This window comes from Scyliorhinus torazame, chromosome 7 (genome assembly GCF_047496885.1).
Source record: "Scyliorhinus torazame isolate Kashiwa2021f chromosome 7, sScyTor2.1, whole genome shotgun sequence".
Classification (NCBI taxonomy): domain Eukaryota; kingdom Metazoa; phylum Chordata; class Chondrichthyes; order Carcharhiniformes; family Scyliorhinidae; genus Scyliorhinus; species Scyliorhinus torazame.
Genome location: NC_092713.1, coordinates 243,628,150 through 243,651,662, shown reverse-complemented (window position 1 = coordinate 243,651,662; position 23,513 = coordinate 243,628,150). Strand labels below are relative to the sequence as shown.

Genomic DNA, 23,513 nt, shown 5'->3' with positions numbered 1-23,513 from the left:
TCGCCTGCGCTCGGACATTTGCCACTTTGGGGTGACAGCAACTCCAGGGAAAAGGGGTGGCAGCAGCTATAGTCCCCAAAACCTCAATGCAGGCAGCAAGTATAATGGTCCTGGCTTTCAGGGAATTAATGCCTGTTTAGGTGGCGTTATATATGGCACTTGGACATTCGACACCATGAGGTAACAGCAGAGGCACTGATTTCCTCTCTGCTCCCACAGCATGATTCACCCTGCTTCTCCATGCATGAATACCTAATTGGCTAGCTGCCACATGATCACGCATTGCCAGTCATCCCACCTCCAAGCGACAATGTCATGCACTCCGGTTTCACCACTGATAACCTTTTTAAAGAATAAATTTAGAGCACCCAATTCATTTTTTTCAATTAAGGGGCAATTTAGCGTGGCCAACCCACCTCGCCTGCACATCTTTGGGTTGTGGGGGCAGAACCCACGCAAACACGGGGAGAATGTGCAAACTCCAGACAGACAGTGACCCGGGGCCGGGATCGAACCTGGGGCGTCCGTGCCGTGAGGCAGCAGGGCTAACCCACTGTGCCACCGTGCTGCCCCTACCACTGATAACCTGACTGCTACTGGAATATTCCGTTGACTGTTAAGTAAAGGCATTGCAGCTTTCCTCATGTATTTCCATAACATAACAACACATTTACCACACACAAAATTAACTCTCTTGAAATGCTGTAACTTTTGCTGTTTCCATTGGATGCAGCCAATATGATCTTAGCCACATGGTTCCTGCTAGAATTGAACAAGCCCACTACTATTCATTGCGAACGAATAACTCCTTTCCAAGCCATGAATGAAATTCATTTTAGCTCTCAAGGCTTAAGGGTCAGGATTTTATTCACTGTGGTAAACCACTGTTACACATGGATTAGGTGATGTAAGGTAGGGCCTGTACTACAGGTTCGCAGGTAGCCCCTGCCTGCTGGCTCCACCCAGTAGGAGGAGTATAAATATGTGTGTCCTCTATTCAGCAGCCATTTCGCCAGCTGCTGTGGGAGGCCAGACATCTTACTGCAATAAAGCCACAGTTGTATCCAACCTGAGTCTTTGTACAATTGATTGTGCATCAATTTATTGCAGTAAGATTTTCTATAAGATGGACCTCCGAATCAAACCAGATTGCTTGCAGCTAGATCCGCAATCGAGCGACACCATAAAGGACTTTAATCACTGGCTAGCCTGCTTTGAGGCCTATATCAACTCAGCGACCACCCCTCTGACAGAGGCTCAGAAGATACAGGTCCTGTACTCAAGATTGAGCTCCAGCGTGTTTCCTCTGATCCAGGACGCCCCGAACTATGCGGACGCCATGGCGCTCCTCAAAGAAAACTGCGCACAGAAAGCGAACACACTCTTCGCCAGGCACGTACTCGCCACTCGCTCTCAACTCCCTGGTGAGTCCATAGAAAACTTCTGACGGGCCCTAATCCCACTCGTCCGGGACTGTGACTGTCAGGCCGTTACGGCCACCGGATATTCTAACCTTCTTATGCGTGATGCTTTTGTAACGGGGATTGGGTCGGACCTCATTCGCCAAAGGCTGCTTGAAGGGGCCACGCTCGACCTAACGGGGACTAAGAAGCTAGCACTCTCCATGGCGGTCGCCTCACGTAATGCTCAGGCCTACCCCTCCGGCGTTGCGGCCCACCTCTCCTATCCCTCGTGGACCCCACAAACGGCTGCCCCAGCCGGGGCTTTACCCAGCCAATACGCCTGCGCCACACGCCAATCCGCGCACCCCGGGGGTCCCTGATGTTACTTCTGCGGCCAGCAGAAGCACCCTCACCAATGATGCCCGGCCCGCGCTGCCATTTGGAAGGCTTGCAGCAAAGAGGGCCACTTCGCCGCAGTGTGCTTGGCCCGCGCAGTCACCGCTATCGCCCTCTCCCCCCTGACCCACACACAATGGGCGCCGCCATCTTCGTCCCGGACCACGCGCGGCCAGTGGGCGCCGCCATCTTCACCTCCCGGGGCCGCGTGCGGTCAGTGGGCTCTGCCACCTCCCCCCCCCCCCCGCAGTCCACGTGCAGCCCATGGGTGCCGCCATCTTATCCAGCCCCCGCAACGTGCGGCCCATGGGTGCCGCCATTTTGTTCCCCACAGGTTCTTCAGGTGCTGCCATCTTGTCTTCCCCACGGGGCATGGACGCCGACAACATTCCATGACCTGGGCCCCCCACGCTCTCCATCTTCGGACGTCAGCGACGGCCCACCGCAGCTCGCCTCAATGACGCTCGACCAGTCTCGTCCACACAATCTGGCCACCGCCTCGATGACGGTGAAAAACAACAGCCAGGTGACCTCTTGCCTGCTGGACTCCAGGAGCACCGAAAACTTCAACCCCGCCAATCAAAGAATCTCCCTGGCCTCCGGATCCCATTCCGTCATGATCCGGGGGTTCTGCACGGTCACTCCCACGGTCCAGGGTGTAGAATTCAGCGGGTTCCGCCTCTACGTCCTTCCTAATCTCTGCGCTGCACTACTATTAGGTCTGGACTTCCAGTGCAATCTCCAGAGCCTCACCCTCAAATTCGGCGGGCCCTGACCATCCCTCACTGTGTGCGGCCTCGCGACCCTAAAGGTCGACCCATCCTCCCTCTTTGCCAATCTAACTTCGGATTGCAAACCCATTGCCACCAGGAGCAGACGGTACAGCACCCAGGACAAGACCTTCAGCAGGTCCAAGGTCCAGCGGCTGCTTCGGGAGGGCATAATCGAGGCCAGCAACAGCCTCTGGAGAGCTCAAGTGGTAGTCGTTAAAACTGGGGAGAAGCACAGAATGGTCGTGGACTACAGCCAGACCATCAATCGGTGCACGCAGCTCGACGCGTACCCCCTCCCACGCATATCTGATATGGTCAATCAGATTGCGCAGTACCGGGTCTTCTCAACGATAGATCAAACATCTGCCTACCACCAGCTCCCCATTCGTAAATCGGACCATCCATACGCTGCTTTCGAGGCGGACGGTCGTCTCTATCCCTTCGGCGTCACTAATGGGGTCTCAGTCTTCCAAAGGGAAATGGACCGAATGGTCGACCGGTACGGTTTGCGGGCCACCTTTCTGTACCTAGGCAACGTTACCATCTGTGGCCATGATCAGTAGGACCACGATGCCAACCTTACTAAATTCCTCCGCACACCCACTCTCCTCAACCTCACCTACAACAAGGAGAAGTGCGTGTTCAGCACAACCCGCCACGCCATCCTCGGCTATGTGGTCCAGAACGGAGCTCTGGGCCTGATCCCGACCGCATGCGCCGTCTCATGGAGCTTCCCCTCCCCCACTGCCCTCAAACGCTGCCTGGGGTTCTTCTCCTACTATGCCCAGTGGGTCCCAAACTACGCGGACAAGACCCGCCCACTCATTCAGTCCACCCACTTTCCGCTTACGGCTGAGGCACAACAGGCCTTCGCCAGTATCAGAGCTGATATAGCCAAGGCCAGGATGCACGCAGTAGACAAGACACTGCCCTTCCAAGTAGAAAGCAACGTATCAGACGTTGCACTTCCCGCCACCCTCAACCAGGCAGACAGACCTGTGGCATTCTTTTCCCGCACCCTTCATGCCTCAGAAATTCGGCACTCGTCCGTCGAAAAAGAGGCCCAAGCTATCATTGAAGCTGTGCGGCATTGGAGTCATTACCTGGCCGGCAGGAGATTCACTCTCCTCACTGACCAACGGTCGGTAGCCTTCATGTTCAACAACACGCAGTGGGCCAAGATCAAAAATGATAAAATCTTGCGGTGGAGAATCGAGCTCTCCACCTATAATTACGAGATTCTGTATCGCCCCGGCAAACTCAACGAGCCCCCAGATGCCCTATCCCGAGGTACATGTGCCAGCGCACAAGTAGACCGACTCCGAGCCCTACACGACAGCCTTTGTCACCCGGGGGTCACACGGTTGTACCATCTTGTCAAGGCTCGCAATCTGCCCTACTCCGTCGAGGAAGTACGGACAGTCACCAGGGACTGCCAGGTCTGTGCGGAGTGCAAGCCGCACTTCTACCAGCCGGACTGTGCGCGCCTGGTGAAAGCCTCCTGCCCGTTTAAACGCCTCAGCGTGGATTTCATAGGGCCCCTCCCCTCCACCGACCATAACACATATATCCTCAGTGTGGTCGATGAGTACTCCAGGCTCCCCTTCGCCATCCCATGCCCCGACATGATGTCTGCCACCGTCATCAAAGCCCTAAACACTATCTTCGCTCTGTTCGGCTTCCCCGCCAACATCCACAGTGACAGGGGATCCTCATTCATGAGTGATGAGCTGCGTCAATTCCTGCTCAGCAGGGGTATCGCCTCCAGCAGGACGACCAGCTATAACCCCCGGGGAAACGGGCAGGTAGAGAGGGTGAACGGGACGGTTTAGAGGGCCGTCCAACTGGCCCTACGGTCCAGGAATCTCCCAGCCTCTCGCTGGCAGGAGGTCCTCCCTGAAGCACTGCACTCCATTCGGTCGCTACTGTGCACCTCTACGAATAACACACCCCATGAACTTCTTTTTGCCTTCCCCAGGAAGTCCACTTCCGGGGTGTCGCTCCCGACTTGGCTCACAGCTCCAGGACCGGTCCTGCTCCGTAGGCACGTCCAAATCCACAAGGCGGACCCGTTGGTGGATAGGGTGCACTTGCTACATGCCAACCCCCAGTATGCCTATGTGACGTACCCTGACGACCGCCAAGATACTGTCTCCCTCAGGTACCTGGCACCAGCAGGTTCCACACATACACACTTCCCCGGCCTGGTGCCACCCTCCCCTCCCCCAGCGCTCCCAACATTATGCCCACCAGGACCATCCCTCCTTCCCCTGCCCATACAAGAGGATGAAGAGGATTTTGGCACGCTCCCGGGGTCACCCAACATCAGGCCAGCACCGACGTCGCCAGTATCGACATCGCCACCACCGTTACGTCGCTCCCAGCGGAACGTTAAGGCACCAGATTGGTTGAATCTCTAACTGGCACCGGACTTTCAAAAGACATTTTTTTTCTCTCCTAATAAAACACTGTACATAAATTCACTACTGTATATAGTTCTCCACCACCCCCGCCGGACTCATTTTTAACAGGATGTGAATGTGGTAAACCACTGTTACACCTGTGTTAGGTGATGTAAGGTAGGACCTGTACTACAGGTTCGCCGGTAGCCCCTGCCTGCTGGCTCCGCCCAGTAGGAGGAGTATAAATATGCGTGTCCTCTATTCAGCAGCAATTTCGCCAGCTGCTGTGGGAGGCCACACAACTTACTGCAATAAAGCCACAGTTGTATCCAACCTGGGTCTTTGTACAATTGATTGTGCATCATTCACCACCTTCAAAAAGTAAGCCCACCATCAGATTGGTGGGGAATAGTGTACATTGTTCCCACTCAACTGCCAAAAATAAGGATGCTTAACTAACATCATGGTATAAATAAAAGTAAGCTAATCAGATATGAAATACATTGAATGAATCATTTTTACAATCCTTTTTTAAATTGTCTTTCCTCGAAACAGACTAAGAACAGTGGGCGAGATTCTCCGATCCCGCACTGGGTCGGAGAATCGGCTGGGGTGTGCGCGAAACCCACAACGCCGCTTCGACGTCGGGCCGCCAATTCTCCGGCAACCGGAGAATCGGCAGCAATGGCGCCGGCCAAATGCCCACCGAGTACCGCTGCCGTTGTTCGCGTGTGGTCCTACCTGGCCGGACCTCGGCGTTCTGGCTGCGGGTCCGTCCTGGTGGGGGGAGGGGGGATCTGACTCTAGGGGGGAGGGGCCTCCACAGTGGTCAGGCCCGCGATCGGGGCCAACCGATCTGCGGGCGGGCTAATTGCGGGAGCGGGGGCCTATGTTCCTCCACTCCGGGCCGCTGTAGAGCTTCGCCATATTACCCGGGGGCCGGCGCAGAGACGGCAACCCACGCGCATGCGCGGACCCGCGCCGGCCGTGGCGCACATGCGCGGACCCACGCCACCCGTGCTGCCGCCCGTATCGGCAGCTGGAGTTGCGTGAGGCACTCCAGTGCCATGCTGGCCCCCTATGCGGCGCAAGATCGGTGCTCCTAGGGTCCAGATGACGCCTCGTAAAAAGCTCCGGCTTTTACGACGGCGTCAACACTTAGCCCCATTCTCGGAGAATCCCGCCCAGTGTTTTTGGATATATTTGGCTGGATTCTCCGGTTCCACAGCCGTGAGTCTCTCGACGCCCACCGTTCGCTGGTGATGAGATTCACCACTCCCGCTGCTTGTCAACAGAATTTGAAGTGTATCCGGCACCCTCCCATCTTCTCCCTCTCCAATTGTGCCTTAACTTCTCCGGCGCAAAGAGAGACAACAGAGTTGAGAGGAGTTGGGTTTTAGGTATCTTTCTCATGCATCAAATAATCCACTTTATTGTGAGGCATGTGATTGATGCACTGCAGGTTCTCCACAAGGATTCTGGGGCAGCATCCTCCAGAGCAGTGAGTGTATGCAGGTAAAAGAATAATGCTCACAGAGGCATGTCATTAGTGGTGCTTGCTGGTGCCCTCATCACCTAACACCACTGACCCCCACCCCGTCGTCCCCCAGCATGTGAGCTACCTGTGTGGAAGAATCAGGTGCCTACAGTAGCCACTGCACCTGCAGAGCAAATGGATTTCAATGGGGCTATGATGCATCACCTTATCACATTGGCACTGAGGCCCAATTCCCCTGTACCATTCAATGAGGTGAGTGTGAGCATTTGGCCCTGGCAGTACAGATGAGGCCATTAAGGGGTTCATGCACTGCAGGGTAGTCCTCCGGTGCACACCTTTGTCATTGGCTGCCCTGGAGACTTGCTCCCATGCCAGGTTTCTCTCCCAATGGGCCTCATCCTCCTTCCAATCCTCTGTATAGAGGATGTCCCTCCTGGTCTTCACTTCCTCAAGCAGAACACAAGCAGGGAGGCATAGCTGAATTTGGGCACCAATGCTCCCTGTCCTTTTTGGGCGACATCCTCCCTCATGACTTATTCCCAATGTCAAGAGCATCAATTATGAAAAGATACTCCCAACTCTTCAGTACCGAGAGCAGAATGTGAGGAGACCTTGTATTGACGTGTTATTAAAGGGAACAGTAAAATTTCATCTAGTGCACAATTTCAAGCTGTGCAGGCACGAGTGTACACTGGTAAAGGCAAGCTCACCTTCAATGTGAAAGACACTTATTCATACTGTAGCGATTGGAAGATGCTAGGTAAATTGTATTATAAATGTAATGGGCAACTTAAAGGTTAAAAGTCTGGGGTCCAAATGTGTTTGTGTAAAAAGTATTATGTTCTACAGGACCTGGGTGATTTTAGCAGCCAGCAGGTGAAATTGATGAAGGAATGTGTTTTTCAGTCTGGGCTAATGTATGGTGGTTTGCCTGGGGAAGTCCTTGGGGAGTTAATGTGCTTTTCAGCCTGCAGAGATAATTTGTTTTTTTAGTTTGGGGAGATGAGGACATTGCTGGGTGGAACTCATAAAGGCAGAGAGGCAGTGAGTTTGGAGAAACTTTGAGAGAGAGGACCTGAGTTACATAGATACATAGTTCTGATCTGCCTGACTCGAGTCCACAATTCTTTCCAAGTAGGATAGTTAAATGAAAAGAGTAATAATATTTTAAAGCAGAGCAGTCCTGTCTGAAGACAAGGAAGAGCTTGAAACATCCCAGTTGAAGCAACTATTTGAAGTTAGTCAGCCAGAGTCTGAAGGAGTTCCAACCAGAACCAAATCTGTTTTCTACAGCCAGTATTACTCTGTGCCTTGCTAATTTTAAGATAGATTAAGAGCTGTATGTTTATTTTCTTGTTTACTGGGAAATTGTATAGTGATGTTTTTTTTTTTTAAATACATTTAGAGTATCTCATTATTTTTTTTCCAATTCAGGGGCAATTTAGCATGGCCAATTCATACACGCAGACACTGTGAGAATGAGCAAACTCCACACAGACAGTGATCTGGGGCAGGGATTAAACCCGCATCCTCGGTGCTGTGTGGCAACAGTGTTAACCACTGCACCACCATGTTGCCCACATATAGTTGTGATAACGGGTACTGTAAGGTGTTCTTTTCGGGTGTGAAATAACAATTTTAATATTGTATTCAGAATAATGTTTTGTTTTAGAAATACCAAAGCCCTATTTGTTCAGGCAATCACTCCTGAAACAAATCATTCATTCCAAACAGTCTTAAAATATGAAAATCATGGGGTTTCAGTCAAGTATCCTGGCCACTGCTGGGGTCTGGCCTGGGATCGTAATAATACCAACAGTGGTTAATCATTCAAAATAGTCTTTTGGGACAGGCAGCAAAGCACAATAATGTACAGGCAAATAGTAAGGCGATGGGAAGGGATGGGATCTATGTTTTGTGGAGGAATGATCTGCATAGGCCAAATGGTCTCCCTCATCTGTAGGGTTGACCTGTACCTGTCAGATGACCTGTGATCCTTGTGACATGACCTAGCCAGAGCCAGTTTTATAAGTTGACTTTGCGTACTGCCAATGGGAATCTGCCCGTATAATTTGGTACCCCACTCCCCTTTAATTATGATTGCATTCTGATTACATTTAACCCGGAAGTGAATTGGATTGGTTAAATTGTGCAAATGTTCACAATATTGTAACCTTGAAATTATCTGCATTTTAGTGGTGCCAAATCGTTTTACGAATGGCTGCAGGATAAAAATTACAACTGTGATTAATTTGTAGCATACAAATTGGCGGTAGTTAAACTGTTAGCTTATTACAATTCTGCATTCAGGCAATTGAATGCCACATTTGGCAAGTTAGCTCCTCACACTCTAAGTGGCTTTAATGCTTTTTTTAAAATGTAGAAGTTCTGATGTGGTGCTGCAATGTGTCAAGCTGTGAATTGAGTTTGAGCTGGTAATTAGTGAAACAATTTTGTTCTGGTCTTATTGATGCCATCAGAGAACCACTGACTATATTAAAAAGAAATCACTATGAAGAATAACAATTTGGGAGGGAATTCGATCTCCTAGTGTATACTGCAAACAGCTGCCTCAATAGCGGTGTCAGACAGAGCGCTTTGTACCATGGAGGATGCTTACAGGAGTGGGAAATAAATCAAAACAGAAAATGTTGGAAATAGTATGCAGGTCTGACAGCAGCTGTGGGGAGCGTTAATGACCAAGATTTTCTGGAGGCAGCAGGGCACCGAACCCCAGGCCAGGAAGCAGGGGATCCCAAGAGCTGCTGGTCCAGTCAGAGTGTGAACAGCTCAGCAGCAGCACTGGAAATGGTGGCCTTTACTGGAGCTGGTTCTGGAGGAAGACAACATAGGCCCTGATCACCAGGTAAGTGGGGTCTGAGTTGCCAGGTCCAGCCATACACGATCCATGAGCTGGAGTGTTCGAAGGATGGGGGTGGGGGCAGGGGGTTGGGCACAGAACAGCCATTGGTGCCAGGGGACCCCTTTATGTGTCCAAGTGCCAAAATGGGGATTCCATAGAATCTCTGGAAGGTTGTCAGAGTTTACCTGACAACCTTTCCAGATGCTTGTAAAAGGCAGCATTTGTGGGAAGAGGTAATTAATTGGCCTTTTAAGTGGTTCAATTAGACTCCGGGAGAGTGGCCCATCTGCCACCCCTCCTGCCACTGGAAATTTGGCATGGTCAAAACGAAGCCGTCAGACACCCCTGTTTCCCGCCAAAGCTTTACAACATCATTTTGCCAGCCTTCCTACCTTCCAGCCGATCTGCACGGACCCCGTAAAATGCAACCATTGCTTTAGGTTCTTGACCTTTCAACAGCACAAATCTTTCTGATCAAAGATCATTGACCTGAAACGTTAACTCCATGTCTCTCCCTAAAGATGCTGTTAGACCTGCTGAGTACTTCCAGAATTTTCTTTTTTTATTTCAGATTTCCAGAATTCCACAGTATTTTGCTTTTGTGCAGTGAAAATCAGACAGGACAAACGCGCTCCGATGAAATGATTTGTAATCACACTTCAAATTTTCTCTCGAGTGACCACATCAACTTTGAATCACAGAGAATATGTAAAAGGACACCTGCAAAATCCTAATCACATATTAGTACTTTCAATGAGAGTTCAAATTGTATGTAAGTTATAACTTTGTCATCTCATTGAATCGAATGTTGATTCACTTATTGGGGTTAATTTTAAGTGTGGATTCATGCTCACTGCCTGTAATGTTCTTGCTGATGTTTTACTGCTCGAGTTTCATTGGAAAATACATGGTGAACTGTGAACACTGAACATTAATAATATTCTGGGGGAAATCTGCTTCACCAGCTAATGTGGTGAAAAATAAAGTTTACTCCATAAGGCTCTAAATTGTGTCATTTTTGGAGTCTTTATGGAATATTTATTGTGTGTGGTGCCATGGGCATGGCAGTGAGGATTCTGCTAATGTAAATGGGAAGAAATTCTCTGGACCAAAACAATGTTTTGGGTTAAAAGTCAAGTCATTAGTTTTTGTTGGTTCAATCATTCGCGCAGGCACCCGCAAATTTATCCCAATTGGATCTGCAATGAGAGGCCATTTATGACAGCTTCAATAACATGCTCATCAAATGGGCATCTGATGCAGTGAACTGCATTGGACACACTGTCTCCACATCATCAGACATGGAGGTCCTAGATCCACACCACACCTGCAAGACCCACATGTCCCACTACTAGAAAACTGCCTGTTAGAACCAAAACATCACTTGAAACTGGGGTGGGTGAGAGGGAGGGAAGGGGGGGGTTTGATTGGCTGTCCCATTGCGCAGAATTATTTAAATGGGCATTGATAATGAAACAGATTTTTTTTTAAAGAAAGCTTTATGACAAAATGGCCAGAAATGTAGGGCGGGATTCTCTCAGCCCGGGGCCGAGCCAGAGAATCCCCGTGACCGGGTCACGCCACCCCGACGTCGGCACACAATTCTCCGCAGAGAAGTCGCGGGCCGCTCTGTGCGGCTGTCCCGCCTATTCTTGGCCCGGGATGGGCCGAGCGGCCGTAGGTAAAACGTTGAATCCCGCCGCCGACGTCCACACCTGCTCGCAGCCGGTGGGAACTCTGTGTGCAAGGATCGGGTTGCAGCCTGTTGGGGGGGGTCTGACCCCGGGGGGGGGCCTCCGATGCGGCCTGCCCCGCGATCGGGGCCCACCGATCGGCGGGCCGGCCTCCCTGTCCCCCGGCCTCTTTTCCTACGCACCAGCCCCTGTAACCCTGCGCCATATTGCGCCGGGGCTGGCATGTTGAAGGAGGCCACCGTGCATGCGCGCGTTGGCGTGGCACCACTGCGTATGTGCGCATTGGCGCCGGCGCCACTGTGCATGCACGGATATCGTGGCGCGCAGTTCACGCCGGGATTGGCCGCTGGAGCAGCATGAACCGCTCCAGCGCCATGCTGGCCCCCTGTAGGGGCCAGAATTAGTCCTGGCAGTGGCAGACAGCGTTTACGGCGGCGTGGACACTCTGCCGCGGGTAAGGAGAATCCCGCCCGTAAAATATTAATTACATTTAACATTCATAGTTACAGAAAAGCTTCAGCAGAAATAGGGCCATTTGTGCACCCCAAGGAACCTTGCAAGTTATGTTGTGTTATTTCTTCTCATACTTTTTTTCTGCAGCGAGTCTAACTTTGTTGATTTAGCATTCACCATAATAACATGCCATTAAGGAAGGGACAGGTTCTTTTAGTTGCAGGCAAGACAGCATTAGTACTGAGACAAAAAAGGGCTACATGTCATTTTTCATCATCCACTTTGGCAAGATTTTTTTTAAAAACCCTGCAAAAACAGAAGCTCGGTGTGACGCCTAATAAGAATGCAGCTGCAACAACTGACAATTATTACCTTAATTATCAGGTGTAAGCCACTTGACCTATACAAATGAATTTTTCCAACTCCCTGGAGGAGCTGAGAAGTAGATAATGGCATTCACATCAGACACATGGCAGAAATTGAAATTCCGTACACTAGATTTATCCTTGCCTGTGAAACAAAGCACAGACTTGCACATTAAATTCCCGACAGGAAGAATTTCAAACAGTGCTTCGCTGGGCACTAAAACAAAAAGTACTGAAGACCATTAACACAAAATTGGTCACAAAGAAGATGCTAAAGCCACCTTTTATACCGTTTTGTTTTTTTTTCTTCCCCTGATTGGATTCCAGGAGAATTGCATTTTCGAAGCAGCTCCTGGGATTTACATGATTAAATTGATTTCTTATTCTTGGGGCTGGCTCTCAGACCCTGTTTTACAAATAAAACTGGCTGCCACGATTTTGCTTCCCCAATAAGGGAGCTGGATTTTAATAATGTAAATGCTAGAAATTGAATTTCTAGAATCGAGGCAAAATCACTAAAGGATGTTGAAAACACATCAATGATAGATGGCTCTGCAAAGAAAAAGTTTTCACCTCAAAGGGAACAAAGAACTCAGTCTTCTGTTTAAATTCATCTGAATGAATAAGAAATCTTTGTCATGCTCCTACAAAGATAATAGCGCCATGTTTTAACATTGTGTGCCACTATTCTATCACCGGGAAGAGCTTCAAAACCTCGGGCGCTATTCTCCCCCCCCCCCCCCCTCCCCCACGCCAGGCCACCCCGACCCCCGCACACAATTCTCCCCCCCCCCCCCCCCGGAAACCAGCGGCGTGCGATTCGCACCAGGCCACTCCACTCAGAGAACCGGCGAGCGGCGATTCTCCAGCCGGATGGGCCGAGCAGCCGCTATGATACGCCAAGTTCCTGCCGGTGCCGTCCACCCCTGGTCGCTGCCGGCGGGAACTCTGCGGGAACGCTGGGGGGGTGGCGGCCTGTTGGGGGTGGCCTCCGATGGGGTATGGCTCGCGATCGGGGCCCACCGATCGGCGGGCCAGCCTCTCCCACTCTGGGCCTACCACCTTCCGCGCGCAGCCCCAGAAAGCCGGCCCCATGATGCTGAGGGGCCGGCGTGTGTAAGACATTCCCTGCGCATGCGCAGGATGGTGCGGCCCAACTGCACATGCGCAGAATTGGGCTGCCCCCAACTGCGCATGCGCGGGTTGGCGCAATGCCCATTTGACACCGCATAAGGACCAGAATAGGTCGTGCCCGGGCCCTGTTCGCGCCGTCGTGAACGCGACGGCGTTCACGACGGCGCGAACACTTGGCCTCCATAACGAAGAATCGCCCCCCCCTCATTTCTCAGGTATTTTGAAAATATTCAACTGCTCTATGTCCTGTCTTGTTTTCTGCCGGTAACTTTCAGTTTATTGTTAACTCTGTAACAGTTTTTCTTTCACACTTCACTTCTAATTCTTTATCCATGTATTAAATCTTTTTCTCATTTCAACCTCTTGCCTTCCCCCTAAAATACGGAAGAAATAAAAGCATAAAGTGGTGGAAATACGATGGTCAGGCAACATCTGTGGAGAGAGAAAAATAATGCTAACCTTTTAGCCTGATGCCTTTCATCTGACTGAAAAAGTTAGAAATTTAATGGCCCAAATCCAGACAAAGAAAATATCCACTTACCTTGCTCTGATTTCTCTGGGCAATTGTCCTTCCAAATTCACTTGACACAGGTAAACCTTGAGCAAGCAGCATAGGGGTTAACGGTAGACGGTGGGGGGTGGGAGGGGAGGGGGGGGGGAAATCGGGGAGACTCAAGTGGTGAGGGCTAGTCATATTGGATTGGGGGGGGATAAGGGGTTCATTGCGGGGGGGGGGGGGGAGTGTTATGAGGTGGAAACAGTTGTGTAGTTACCTGGGTGTTAAGACTGAATTTTTTGTGATTAACATTTCATAAAATCCATCCGCTGCCCCAGTTTTTATGGGATTAGCAGCCGTATCGGGTAACTAAAGAGTTTGTGGCCCAAAGCTCCTTTGCAAAGCTAGAGAGAGAAGGTAAGTGGGTCAGGGATTAGGACTGGTGAGGTAAGGTGGGAAGGGGATAGGGTAGGTGAGCTAAGGGGGTAAGGTGGCAGACGTATTTGACGAACATTTCCTCAGTAAAACTTCAAGTAAGGAAATCACACCCGTCAAAAGTCTCCGCCTCTAACTCAAAGGGTCTTGAAAAGCAGAGGAATTGTCCATCAAATATTCAAACTTTCCAAGCAATTTGTGTTGGGACTTGCAAGGGACCAAATAACGGGGGGGGCGGGGGTGCGGGGGAGATTACGTCAGTCGGTGCAGTGACAGTCTGTGCCAGAGGTAGTGCCAGCATGTACCTCATCCCCCGGGGCTATACTTGCCCTTGTGCCTCTGGCGAGATCGCCCTGACTGGATCTCATTTTTAAAAAGATGTTGTCAACCTTGCTGCCGTGACATGAATAGTTAATGAGGGGGGATCATGTGGCAGGGGGAGCTGACTAATTATATTCAAGTTTATCCAAATCCATTCAAATGAGGTTGTCGCCCTTTGTGGATGTGGGCCTCATGACATTGAAGGCAAGGGGCGTTAAAAATCAAGAAACATGATCCTTCTGGAGACGATCGCGTTTGCCAATTATCTCCAGATTTTCCGGCGAATCACCGATCTCTGATGGCCGATGCGGACTTAAAATCACCCTTATGTCTTTGAAGGTTAGAAGAATGAGAAGTCATCTCATTGAAATGTACAAGATTCTGAAGGATATTAACTGTTCCCCTGGCTGCAGAATCTAGAATACTGGGGCAAGCTTAGGATAAGTAGTCGACCATTTAGGACTAATGTTACAACCAGGTGAGAAGGGGCAAACGGACTCTTGTCTAAACCTTCTCGCTTGATCACAACAAAGTTTTAACAACAATTGGTGGCCTGGCGGCATAGTGGTTAGCACTGCTGCTTCACAGCATCAGGGATCCAGCTTCAAATCTGACCTCGGGTGACTGTGTGGAGTTTGCGCGTTCTCCCCGTATCTGCATGAGTTTCCTCCGGGTGCTCCGGTTTCCTCCCACAGTCCAAGGGTGTGCAAGTATGATTCTCTGATTCTATGATTAAGTTTCTTTTTCACAAGGATATGCCTTTTCGAAGTCAGAATGTATTTAACTATTTAAGCTGTGAGCAATAAGGAGCCATTCAAACTAGGCTTTCTTGGGTTAAAGATAAAGCAAATTTATTAACTGCGAAACCCAAGAGTAACAGGAAAAACATGGTGGCAAGAATTGAGGCCTCAGGTCGGCAGGCACCACATCAGAAATAAGGGGAGTTGGAGTCCAATTTAAAAAAAAATGAAGTATCCTTTGATCATCGTTGAGGCATTTTGCTGCAGCCAATTTATGTTAGCTGGTTTCTTTGATGCGGACTCACATAGAAGATGTTGCAATTATTACAAGATCTGAGTTCACTGTAGGTTTCTGCGAGAGTTGGCTTCTCGAACTCGGCGACACTCTTATTCCAAAAGCAGGAGAGAGAACACCTTTCAGCCTGTTTCCTCTATTTTTTTACGCTGTCCGTGTGACTTGCAATCTCTCTCTCATGCCTGGGCAGCCTTGCCTTGAAATATGTCACTCATTGTGTATTTCCAAGAGTTTTGTGTGTGTCTGCCTGTGGGAGCCATTGTTTCAATATCCAATACTTTGCATTTTAATGACTCTCAGACAGTTACAAGTTTCAATGGATCTCTGAATTAGAGGAAATGTCTCTCTTCACATACCTTTGAGGCGATTTGTTTGTCTCCTGCCTTCACTTTGGAATGTGGTCTTGTTTTGTTGTTAATGCAGTTTGCTCTGCCTCAGTTCAAATTGCAAAATTCCCAGTCAGTTGAAAGTTGAGGATTCATGTTTTCAAAATGAAAGGGGTATATAGCCTCATGACATGGAGATGGGGAGACATTTCTTCACTTAGAGGGTTGATCATTCTGCACATTTAAGGCAGGGATAGATGGACTTTGGTCTTTTGGGCAATCAAGAGATATGGGGAACTTCCGTTTCAGTCGAGGCAGATGATCAGCAATGATCATAGTGAATGGTGGCAAACGTCAGAGGGGCTGAAGGGGGAGGAAGATGAAAAAAAACACGAAGCCAATTCAATGAATGTTTAACAGTTTAAATGCTGTGACTGTAAAAGAAACACAGACAGGTTTCCTTGTAACTTTTTTTAGGAAGGGAGAAGAGAATTTATTGTACTTAACTGATGTAAATAAAGTTAATAAAAAATGCTTTGATGCTCAGGGTACGATTCAGTGGACTTGAGTTAAAATCCGCTGAACAGCACGTTTAGCAGGTGTTTCTCAATGCCAGCAGTGTTGAGAAAGAGCTCACTATTCAATGGCACTGCTATGATTCCCTTGGGGGCGAAGGACTGTGCTCCATTCGATTTCCCCCTTACACAGCTGAGTGTGAACTCCCCTGGTAATTATGGGCAGGGCTTCCCCTCAGCAAGGGGCAACTACTCTGGATAAAAACCCTGACCTTTAAGTCAGGGAGGGTGGCCCTTCAGAGAGAGGAGTAGTAGTTTTTGTGATTCTATATAGGCCGGAATAAACCGGTTCATTTCTATCCTACCGTGTGTTCCTGTTGTCTTTCCCATTCGGGTTCTACATCAACATTGCCTTTTTTTTGGCCTCGGGGAGATTCTCTCCACCAAGGTCACAATTAAGAGTGATTTTCTGCTGCAAGCTGAAACTCGCCAGCAGGAATGCTCCTTGCAGATCGGGGCGCCCCTCCTCCCATTCAGGCTCCCCTCATTTTTGTAACCCCCCCTTCCACCCTCAAAAATGACCCCCTCTCTACTTGCAAGCCCCACCGGCCCAACCCTTGGCAGTGCTAAACTGGCAACTGGGCAGGCACCTTAGCACTGCCAACCAGGTGCCCTGGCAGTGATCCACTAGCCTGGCAGTACCAGGGTGGCAGTGCCAGACTTCCCGGGTCACACTACCAAGATGCCAGGCTGGCAGTGCCAGGGCTCCACCCTGCCCTGTCCCCAACCATCCAAGGGTCTCCAATGGCCTGGAACACCGCTCCCCTCCCATGAGCTGTTACGACTGGTTCATGTTTGTCTGGACCAGTACTAAATGGCGCCTTGGCGAGGTTTCCCAGCTGTGGAAGGTGAATCCCGGTCCAGGATGAATCTGGTGAACTTATATTTCAATGTATCTAATGGAGAGAGCGAGACTGAGATCGCAACACATTGCAAGATTCAATGGAATCTCGCGAGAAGTTTTGAGCATCACAAAGTTTGCGAGAGGCCTCTTGCGTGATTCATAGGCCTTATTCTGATACCTGAATTGCACTCTCAGACACACATGCCTTCAAGAATTCACATAAATTACAAGGTGGAAGGATTGATTAAATATTTTAACAATCCAAAAACATCATTGTATATGGATTATGTAGATTGGATGGTTTCAATCTGGGCTCAATGGTCTTTCCGAATTTAGCGTTGATACGATTTAAAGATTTGACAGATTTGTTCTCCCTGAGTCAGCAGCTGCTGGGTTGGTTTTGAGGTGCTGTCTGTGGTGTATGGCTTGTCAAACAACAGGCAGGGATCAAGGTTACTCTATTTATTTGGAGAAAGAGAACGAGTGATTGCCCACTCAGTGTCCTTCACCTTCTGCATCTATTTTTATTCTCGACTCTACATCTGTTCTGACGAGCCTGGAGAAAACCAGTTTTGTCAAAACACAAAAGAGGGTTAATTGGTTCACCACAGAACCTCCTCTCATCAACTGACCAGTAACTCAAACATGGTCATAGCAAGTAGATTGCAGGTCCATAGTTTAAACATGATTAGATTATGTTTGGAGGAATTTCCTTCTCAGCCAGGGCCTATTGTCCAAAGCGAATCTGTCTCATGGATTGCTCCACATTCAGTTGAATATACAGGTGCTGTCTGAATGTTTTGTGAATGGTTCAGGAGATTGCTCATTTATACCCCTCTGAAATTTCTCCAGTTGGTTATTTATAGGTAATTTGATTCAATTCCAAAACGGTACAGTTATGCAAATATTCATCAATCTTAGAAGCTGGTGTTTCAGTCAATTTTTAGGAAGTGCAGCTATTCAGTCTTTTAAAACACAACCAATGAGGAGACCAATAAAATAAAGGTATTTTTGATATAAGGCATGGATTTATAACACCCATCGTAAACCTCTTATGCTTATCCACTATTCTCAAACTACAGGCTAACATTTTTTAATTATGACCTGGATAGAGTTTATGTGTTTTCTTACTGCCTGTGTATTTTGTATGTGAGGGTGTGATTTTTCTTTTACCCTCAAGAGTGTTTGTCCCAATTTAATTAATTCCAGCAGTAGGTTCTTTGTGAATTTAAAAATAAGGCAGGTTATTCATCTCACAGTTGCCCAGGAGGTTTAAAAATGTGGTGCGGGATTCTCCGACACCCTGCCGGGTCAGAGAATCGCCAGGGGCGGCGTGAAGCCCTCCCCGACACTGCGACGCCGGCTGCCGGATTCTCTGGCGCCAGTTTTTCGGCGGGGCAGGGAATCGCGTCGCGCCGGTCAGGGGCCGTTGGCAGCGGCCCCCCCCGACAATTCTCTGCCCTGCGATGGGCCGAGTGGCCGCCCGTTTTCGGCCAATCCCGCCGGCGTATATTACACCAGGTCCGTACCGCGGGACCTGGCTCTGCGGGCGGGCCTGCGGAGTCCTCGGGGGGGGGGGGGGGATCTGGCCTTGGGGTGGGCCCCCACGGTGGCCTGGCCCGCGATCGGGGCCCACCGATCCACGGGCGGGCCTGTGCCGTAGGGGCACTCTTTCTCTCCGCGCCAGCCAGTGTAACGGTCCGCCGTGGTCGGTGGGGGAAGAACCCCCCTGCGCAAGTGCTGGGATGACGCCAGTACATGCTGGCGCCCCGCGCATGCACCAACTCGTGCTGGCTGGGGAAGGCCGTTCGGCGCCGGTTGGCACGTGCCAAGCCCTTCAGCGCCGGCTGGCATGGCACCAACCCCGCCGGCGCCAGCCTAGCCCCTGACGTTGTGGAGGATTCCGCACCTTCCCGAGCGGTCCGACGCCGGCGTGGTTCACACCACTCCTCGGCGCCGGTACGGCTCACCCTGCCGGATAGCGGAGAATTCCACTCATGATGTCTCACTCATTTGGCTCACCACACTACCTATGCACAAAGATTATTTAGAGATGAGGGACTAAACATTGCAAGTACAATTCATGATTGCATTCAGTCTCTTTTATGGCAAGTCAATAGTTTCTTAGATGAGTTGGTTGAAGTAAAGATCTTATAAAGCGGAGGGTTTTCAATCAGCTGTAATGCCTCCAGTAGTTGAGGTGCCAGCAGGTTGATTCGCAAGTGAACCTGAAGTTGGAACAGGTCGGGGGAACCCTTGTCCGCTTTTAAGTCATTGCTGTTTATATATTTGACTGCTTTGATCATTCTGCAGCTGGCTGATGGCTTATCGTGAAATCTGTCTGCAAAAGAGGTTCTTGGATGTTTTATAAAGGGGCAAGAAAGATGGCGGTCTCACCTTGTGACTTTTTAGAAGTCCAAAGTCTTTTCCAAATAAGTGGATGGTCAAGTTGATTACACATCCCGTGTGAGTGATGCTTTTAACACTTGGGTAGTTTGAGACAGATAGTGTAATCTGAATGAACCATTCAATGTAAAATACCCTTTTGAATTATCTTCAGAAAAGACAGTGAGTGGAATTCGCCCACACCTTCGGCGCAAATCCGACTTGCGTCACGTCGGAAAAATGGGTCGAAGGTCCTCCGGCCGAAATGGGCTAGCAGCGACGTAACGGGATCTGCGCTTGCGCAGTGGTTCACGTCGTGCAGCGTCATACGCGCCGCACGGCGTGACGGCTCATGGCCGCGCTGCTCCACCCCACCCGCCGCAACACCCGACTGGATGGCTGGCCGCCGCTCAGCCCCGAGGTTCGAGTCACGGGATGTGGAGGCGCTCCTGGACGCGGTGGAGCAGAGGAGGGACCGCCTGTATCCCGGGCACGGCCGCAGAGTTGCCCCACGCCACAGCCGGCGTCTGTGGAGGGAAGTGGCAGAGGCCGTCACCCGCTGCGGCCCTGACACCACGGACAGGCACCCAGTGCCACAAGAAGGGAGAACGACCTCGTCAGAGCAGGCAGGGTGAGCTTCCCCATATCCCCCCCTCCCCCACATCTCCCACCTCCCCCCCTCGCCCACCTCCCCCCCCTCGCCCACCTCCCCCCCTCGCCCACCTCCCCCCTCGCCCACCTCCCCCCTCGCCCACCTCCCCCCTCGCCACCTCCCCCCTCGCCCACCTCCCCCCCTCGCCCACCTCCCCCCCTCGCCCACCTCCCCCCCTCGCCCACCTCCCCCCCTCGCCCACCTCCCCCCCTCGCCCACCTCCCCCCCCTCGCCCACCTCCCCCCCTCGCCCACCTCCCCCCCTCGCCCACCTCCCCCCCTCGCCCACCTCCCCCCCCTCGCCCACATCCCCCCTCGCCCACATCCCCCCCTCGCCCACATCCCCCCCCTCGCCCACATCCCCCCTCGCCCACATCCCCCCCTCGCCCACATCCCCCCCTCGCCCACATCCCCCCTCGCCCACATCCCCCCCTCGCCCACATCCCCCCTCGCCCACATCCCCCCCTCGCCCACATCCCCCCTCGCCCACATCCCCCCTCGCCCACATCCCCCCCTCGCCCACATCCCCCCCCTCGCCCACATCCCCCCCCTCGCCCACATCCCCCCCTCGCCCACATCCCCCCTCGCCACATCCCCCCTCGCCCACATCCCCCCCTCGCCCACATCCCCCCCTCGCCCACATCCCCCCCCCCCTCGCCCACATCCCCCCCTCGCCCACATCCCCCCCTCGCCCACATCCCCCCTCGCCCACATCCCCCCCTCGCCCACATCCCCCCCTCGCCCACATCCCCCCCTCGCCCACATCCCCCCCTCGCCCACATTTCCCCCCCCTGCCCCCATATTCCCCCCCTGCCCCATATCCCCAAGTGAATCCAGCCCTAACCTTAACCTCTGCAATGCACGCGCAACCGATGGCGTACATTCATATACCTGCCTAACAGTGTTGCCTTTTACCCCTGCCACCCCCCCCCCCCCCCCCACAGGATAAGCGCGCACACAACAGTAGGGAGCATGTGAGGACTGGAGGAGGCCCTGCTGATGAGAGGCCACTGACCGAACACGAGGAAAGGGCCTGGAACTGGCTGGCGGACCTGACGACCGGGAGGTTGCCTGATGCAGAGGTCGGGGGCGTAGTAGCAAGTGAGCCACCGACAGCCCGTCCCCATATCCCCCCTCCCCTATATCCCCCTCCCCCATATCACCTGATCACTGCCTGATGTCTAACCATGCATGCTTCATTGTGTATCGCAGGGACCAAACCGTCCAGGCACCCATCCCCGCAAGATGCAGACCGCCCGCAGGATGCCCCTCGGAGGCCACAGGAGACGGAGAGACCCGGACCCTCCAGTATGCGACGCCTGCAGGATGCCCCTCGGAGGCCACGGGAGACGGAGAGACCCGGACCCTCCAGCATGCGACGCCTGCAGGATGCCCCTCGCACACCACAGGAAACGGAGAGACCCGCACCCTCCAGCATGCGACGCCCGCAGGATGTCCTCGCACACCACGGGAAGACCTGGAGCAACAGGGAGACGACACCCCCGTCACGTGCGGGAGCGACCACCCAGCGACGAGGGGGGCAGCCACAGGCCCCCGTCACATCCGTGCCAGGACACCACTACCCAGGGACACCACTACCCAGGACACCACTACCCCGGGACACACCCCTACCCGGACACCCCTACCCGGGACACCACTACCCGGGACAGCACTGCCGGGACACCCCTACCCGGGACACCACTACCCGGGACAGCACTGCCCGGGACACCCCTACCCGGGACACCACTACCCAGGAAGACGAAATACCGGACAGTGACTCAGGAGTGGCTGGGTGGAGACGAACCCCACCACAAAGTGCCATGGACTCAGAGTGGGACGAAGAGCATGACACAACGCCACTGCTGTCACCAACACCCTCCACCATCGCAGAAACACTCACCTCGGTTGGGCACTTTAGTGATGAGGCCGTCTGGTACACTCACTGGTGCGCACAACACAGCCGTCCCGGTAACAGCAGGTGGAGGTAGGAGCAGCAGAGGGGCCGGGCGGTCGGAGGCAGCCCAGCCAAACGAACATCTGCCGCCCAGATGGATCCCGGGTTCCTGGAGTTACCACACCCACACATAGATCCGATGCAACCACCGACCCGGAGACGAGCGAAGAGGGTGACGGGCGGCTTGCGGCGGCTGCAGTCGCAGGTGGAGGAGTCCATCCGCGTCCAGGAGCTGGGAGTGGTGCCGGTCATGCGTGCCACCCAAGGCTGGACACCGCACAGGTGGCGTCCCGCGGTGGAGGCAATGGTTGCGACGGTGTCAGACATGGGAACGGTTTGCGAGGGCTGGGGCTTTCCGTGCAGGCGGCGTCTGTGGCCCAGGAAATGGCTGCCCTCTCACAGGAGGCCATGAGCCAGTGCCAGCGCAGGTGGCAGAGGCGCTCAACGCCATAGCCCAGTCTCTGCAGGCCATGGCCCAGTCTCAGCAGGCCATGGCCCAGTCTCAGCAGGCCATGGCCCAGTCTCAGCAGGCCATGGCCCAGTCTCTGCAGGCCATGGCCCAGTCTCTGCAGGCCATGGCCCAGTCTCTGCAGGCCATGGCCCAGTCTCTGCAGGCCATCGCTGAGGGCATCGGCGCCAGTGGCCATGGTGCGAGCCGGCGTCGCACTGTCCACAGGCAGGGTTTGCCAACCCCCTGGGCTCCAATGGCTGCAAATCTGCAGACCCCTGTTGATACCAGCACGGGCCTCCAGACTGGCAGCGCCAGATGTCGGGGGGGCGTCGGATGGCCAGTCCATTCGCATCACCCACCCATGTAGAGGCCTGGGGGCCATCAGGCACCCCGAGGGAGGAGGGGTGGTGTGGTCCGTCCCGGCTCCCCTGTAGGGGAGGTCCCGATACACCGCGACACCTCGGACTCTCCCCCTTCCGTCCCAGGTGCATCGGGTGGGCAACGGGCAGGACAGTCTGGCAGCTCGCTATCCCAGTCGCCCGGGCCGCAGCTGGCCCATCTAGGCCAGGGCGCCCCAGGAAACGGCCGCCAAAGGGATCCAGTGTCCAGAGGGCAGGAATCACAGGAGTCCACCTCCAGTTCTGCTGTACCGTCTGGGGAACCACGTAGACGTAGTCAAAGGGCCGTAAGGCCAAACAATTAGACACTGAGTAAGGTTGGCACGGTGAAGGGCACAGATGAGTTTTAGGGGCTAGGGCACGTGCATGAACTCGTTTGGTTATTAAAGTCAATGTTACACCTACAGAAGCTGCCTTTGTGCTCTGTCCAAAGCGTGCGGGGGTGACATGTACGTTGAGCGCATGTGTGTGTGTGTGAGGGGTGGTCTTACCTCAGTCCCAGGTGAGTCTGCCTCCTTCCCCTGGGCCGCCATCAACATCCCCCGGGCAGAGGACGGGACCGTGCGCTGCAGTGTCACAGCCGCATGCAGGGATGGTCCGGGTGGATGGTGGTACTGTGGCCATGGGTCAGACATAGTCCAACGATGTAGAGCCAGGAGCT

At 52.6% G+C, this 23,513-nt stretch overlaps 1 protein-coding gene across 1 annotated transcript in view; it reads left to right on the top strand.

Moving 5' to 3' along the window:
• Nucleotides 1-10,064, top strand: part of LOC140427464 (glutamate receptor ionotropic, delta-2-like) — a 216,971-nt gene extending 206,907 nt beyond the window's left edge. The window contains exon 4 of the mRNA XM_072512982.1: nt 9,907-10,064. Within this exon, the coding sequence (XP_072369083.1) occupies nt 9,907-9,980 (74 nt within the window). The 3' untranslated portion in view covers nt 9,981-10,064. The remainder of the gene's footprint in view (nt 1-9,906) is intronic.
• Nucleotides 10,065-23,513: the final 13,449 nt, after the last annotated feature.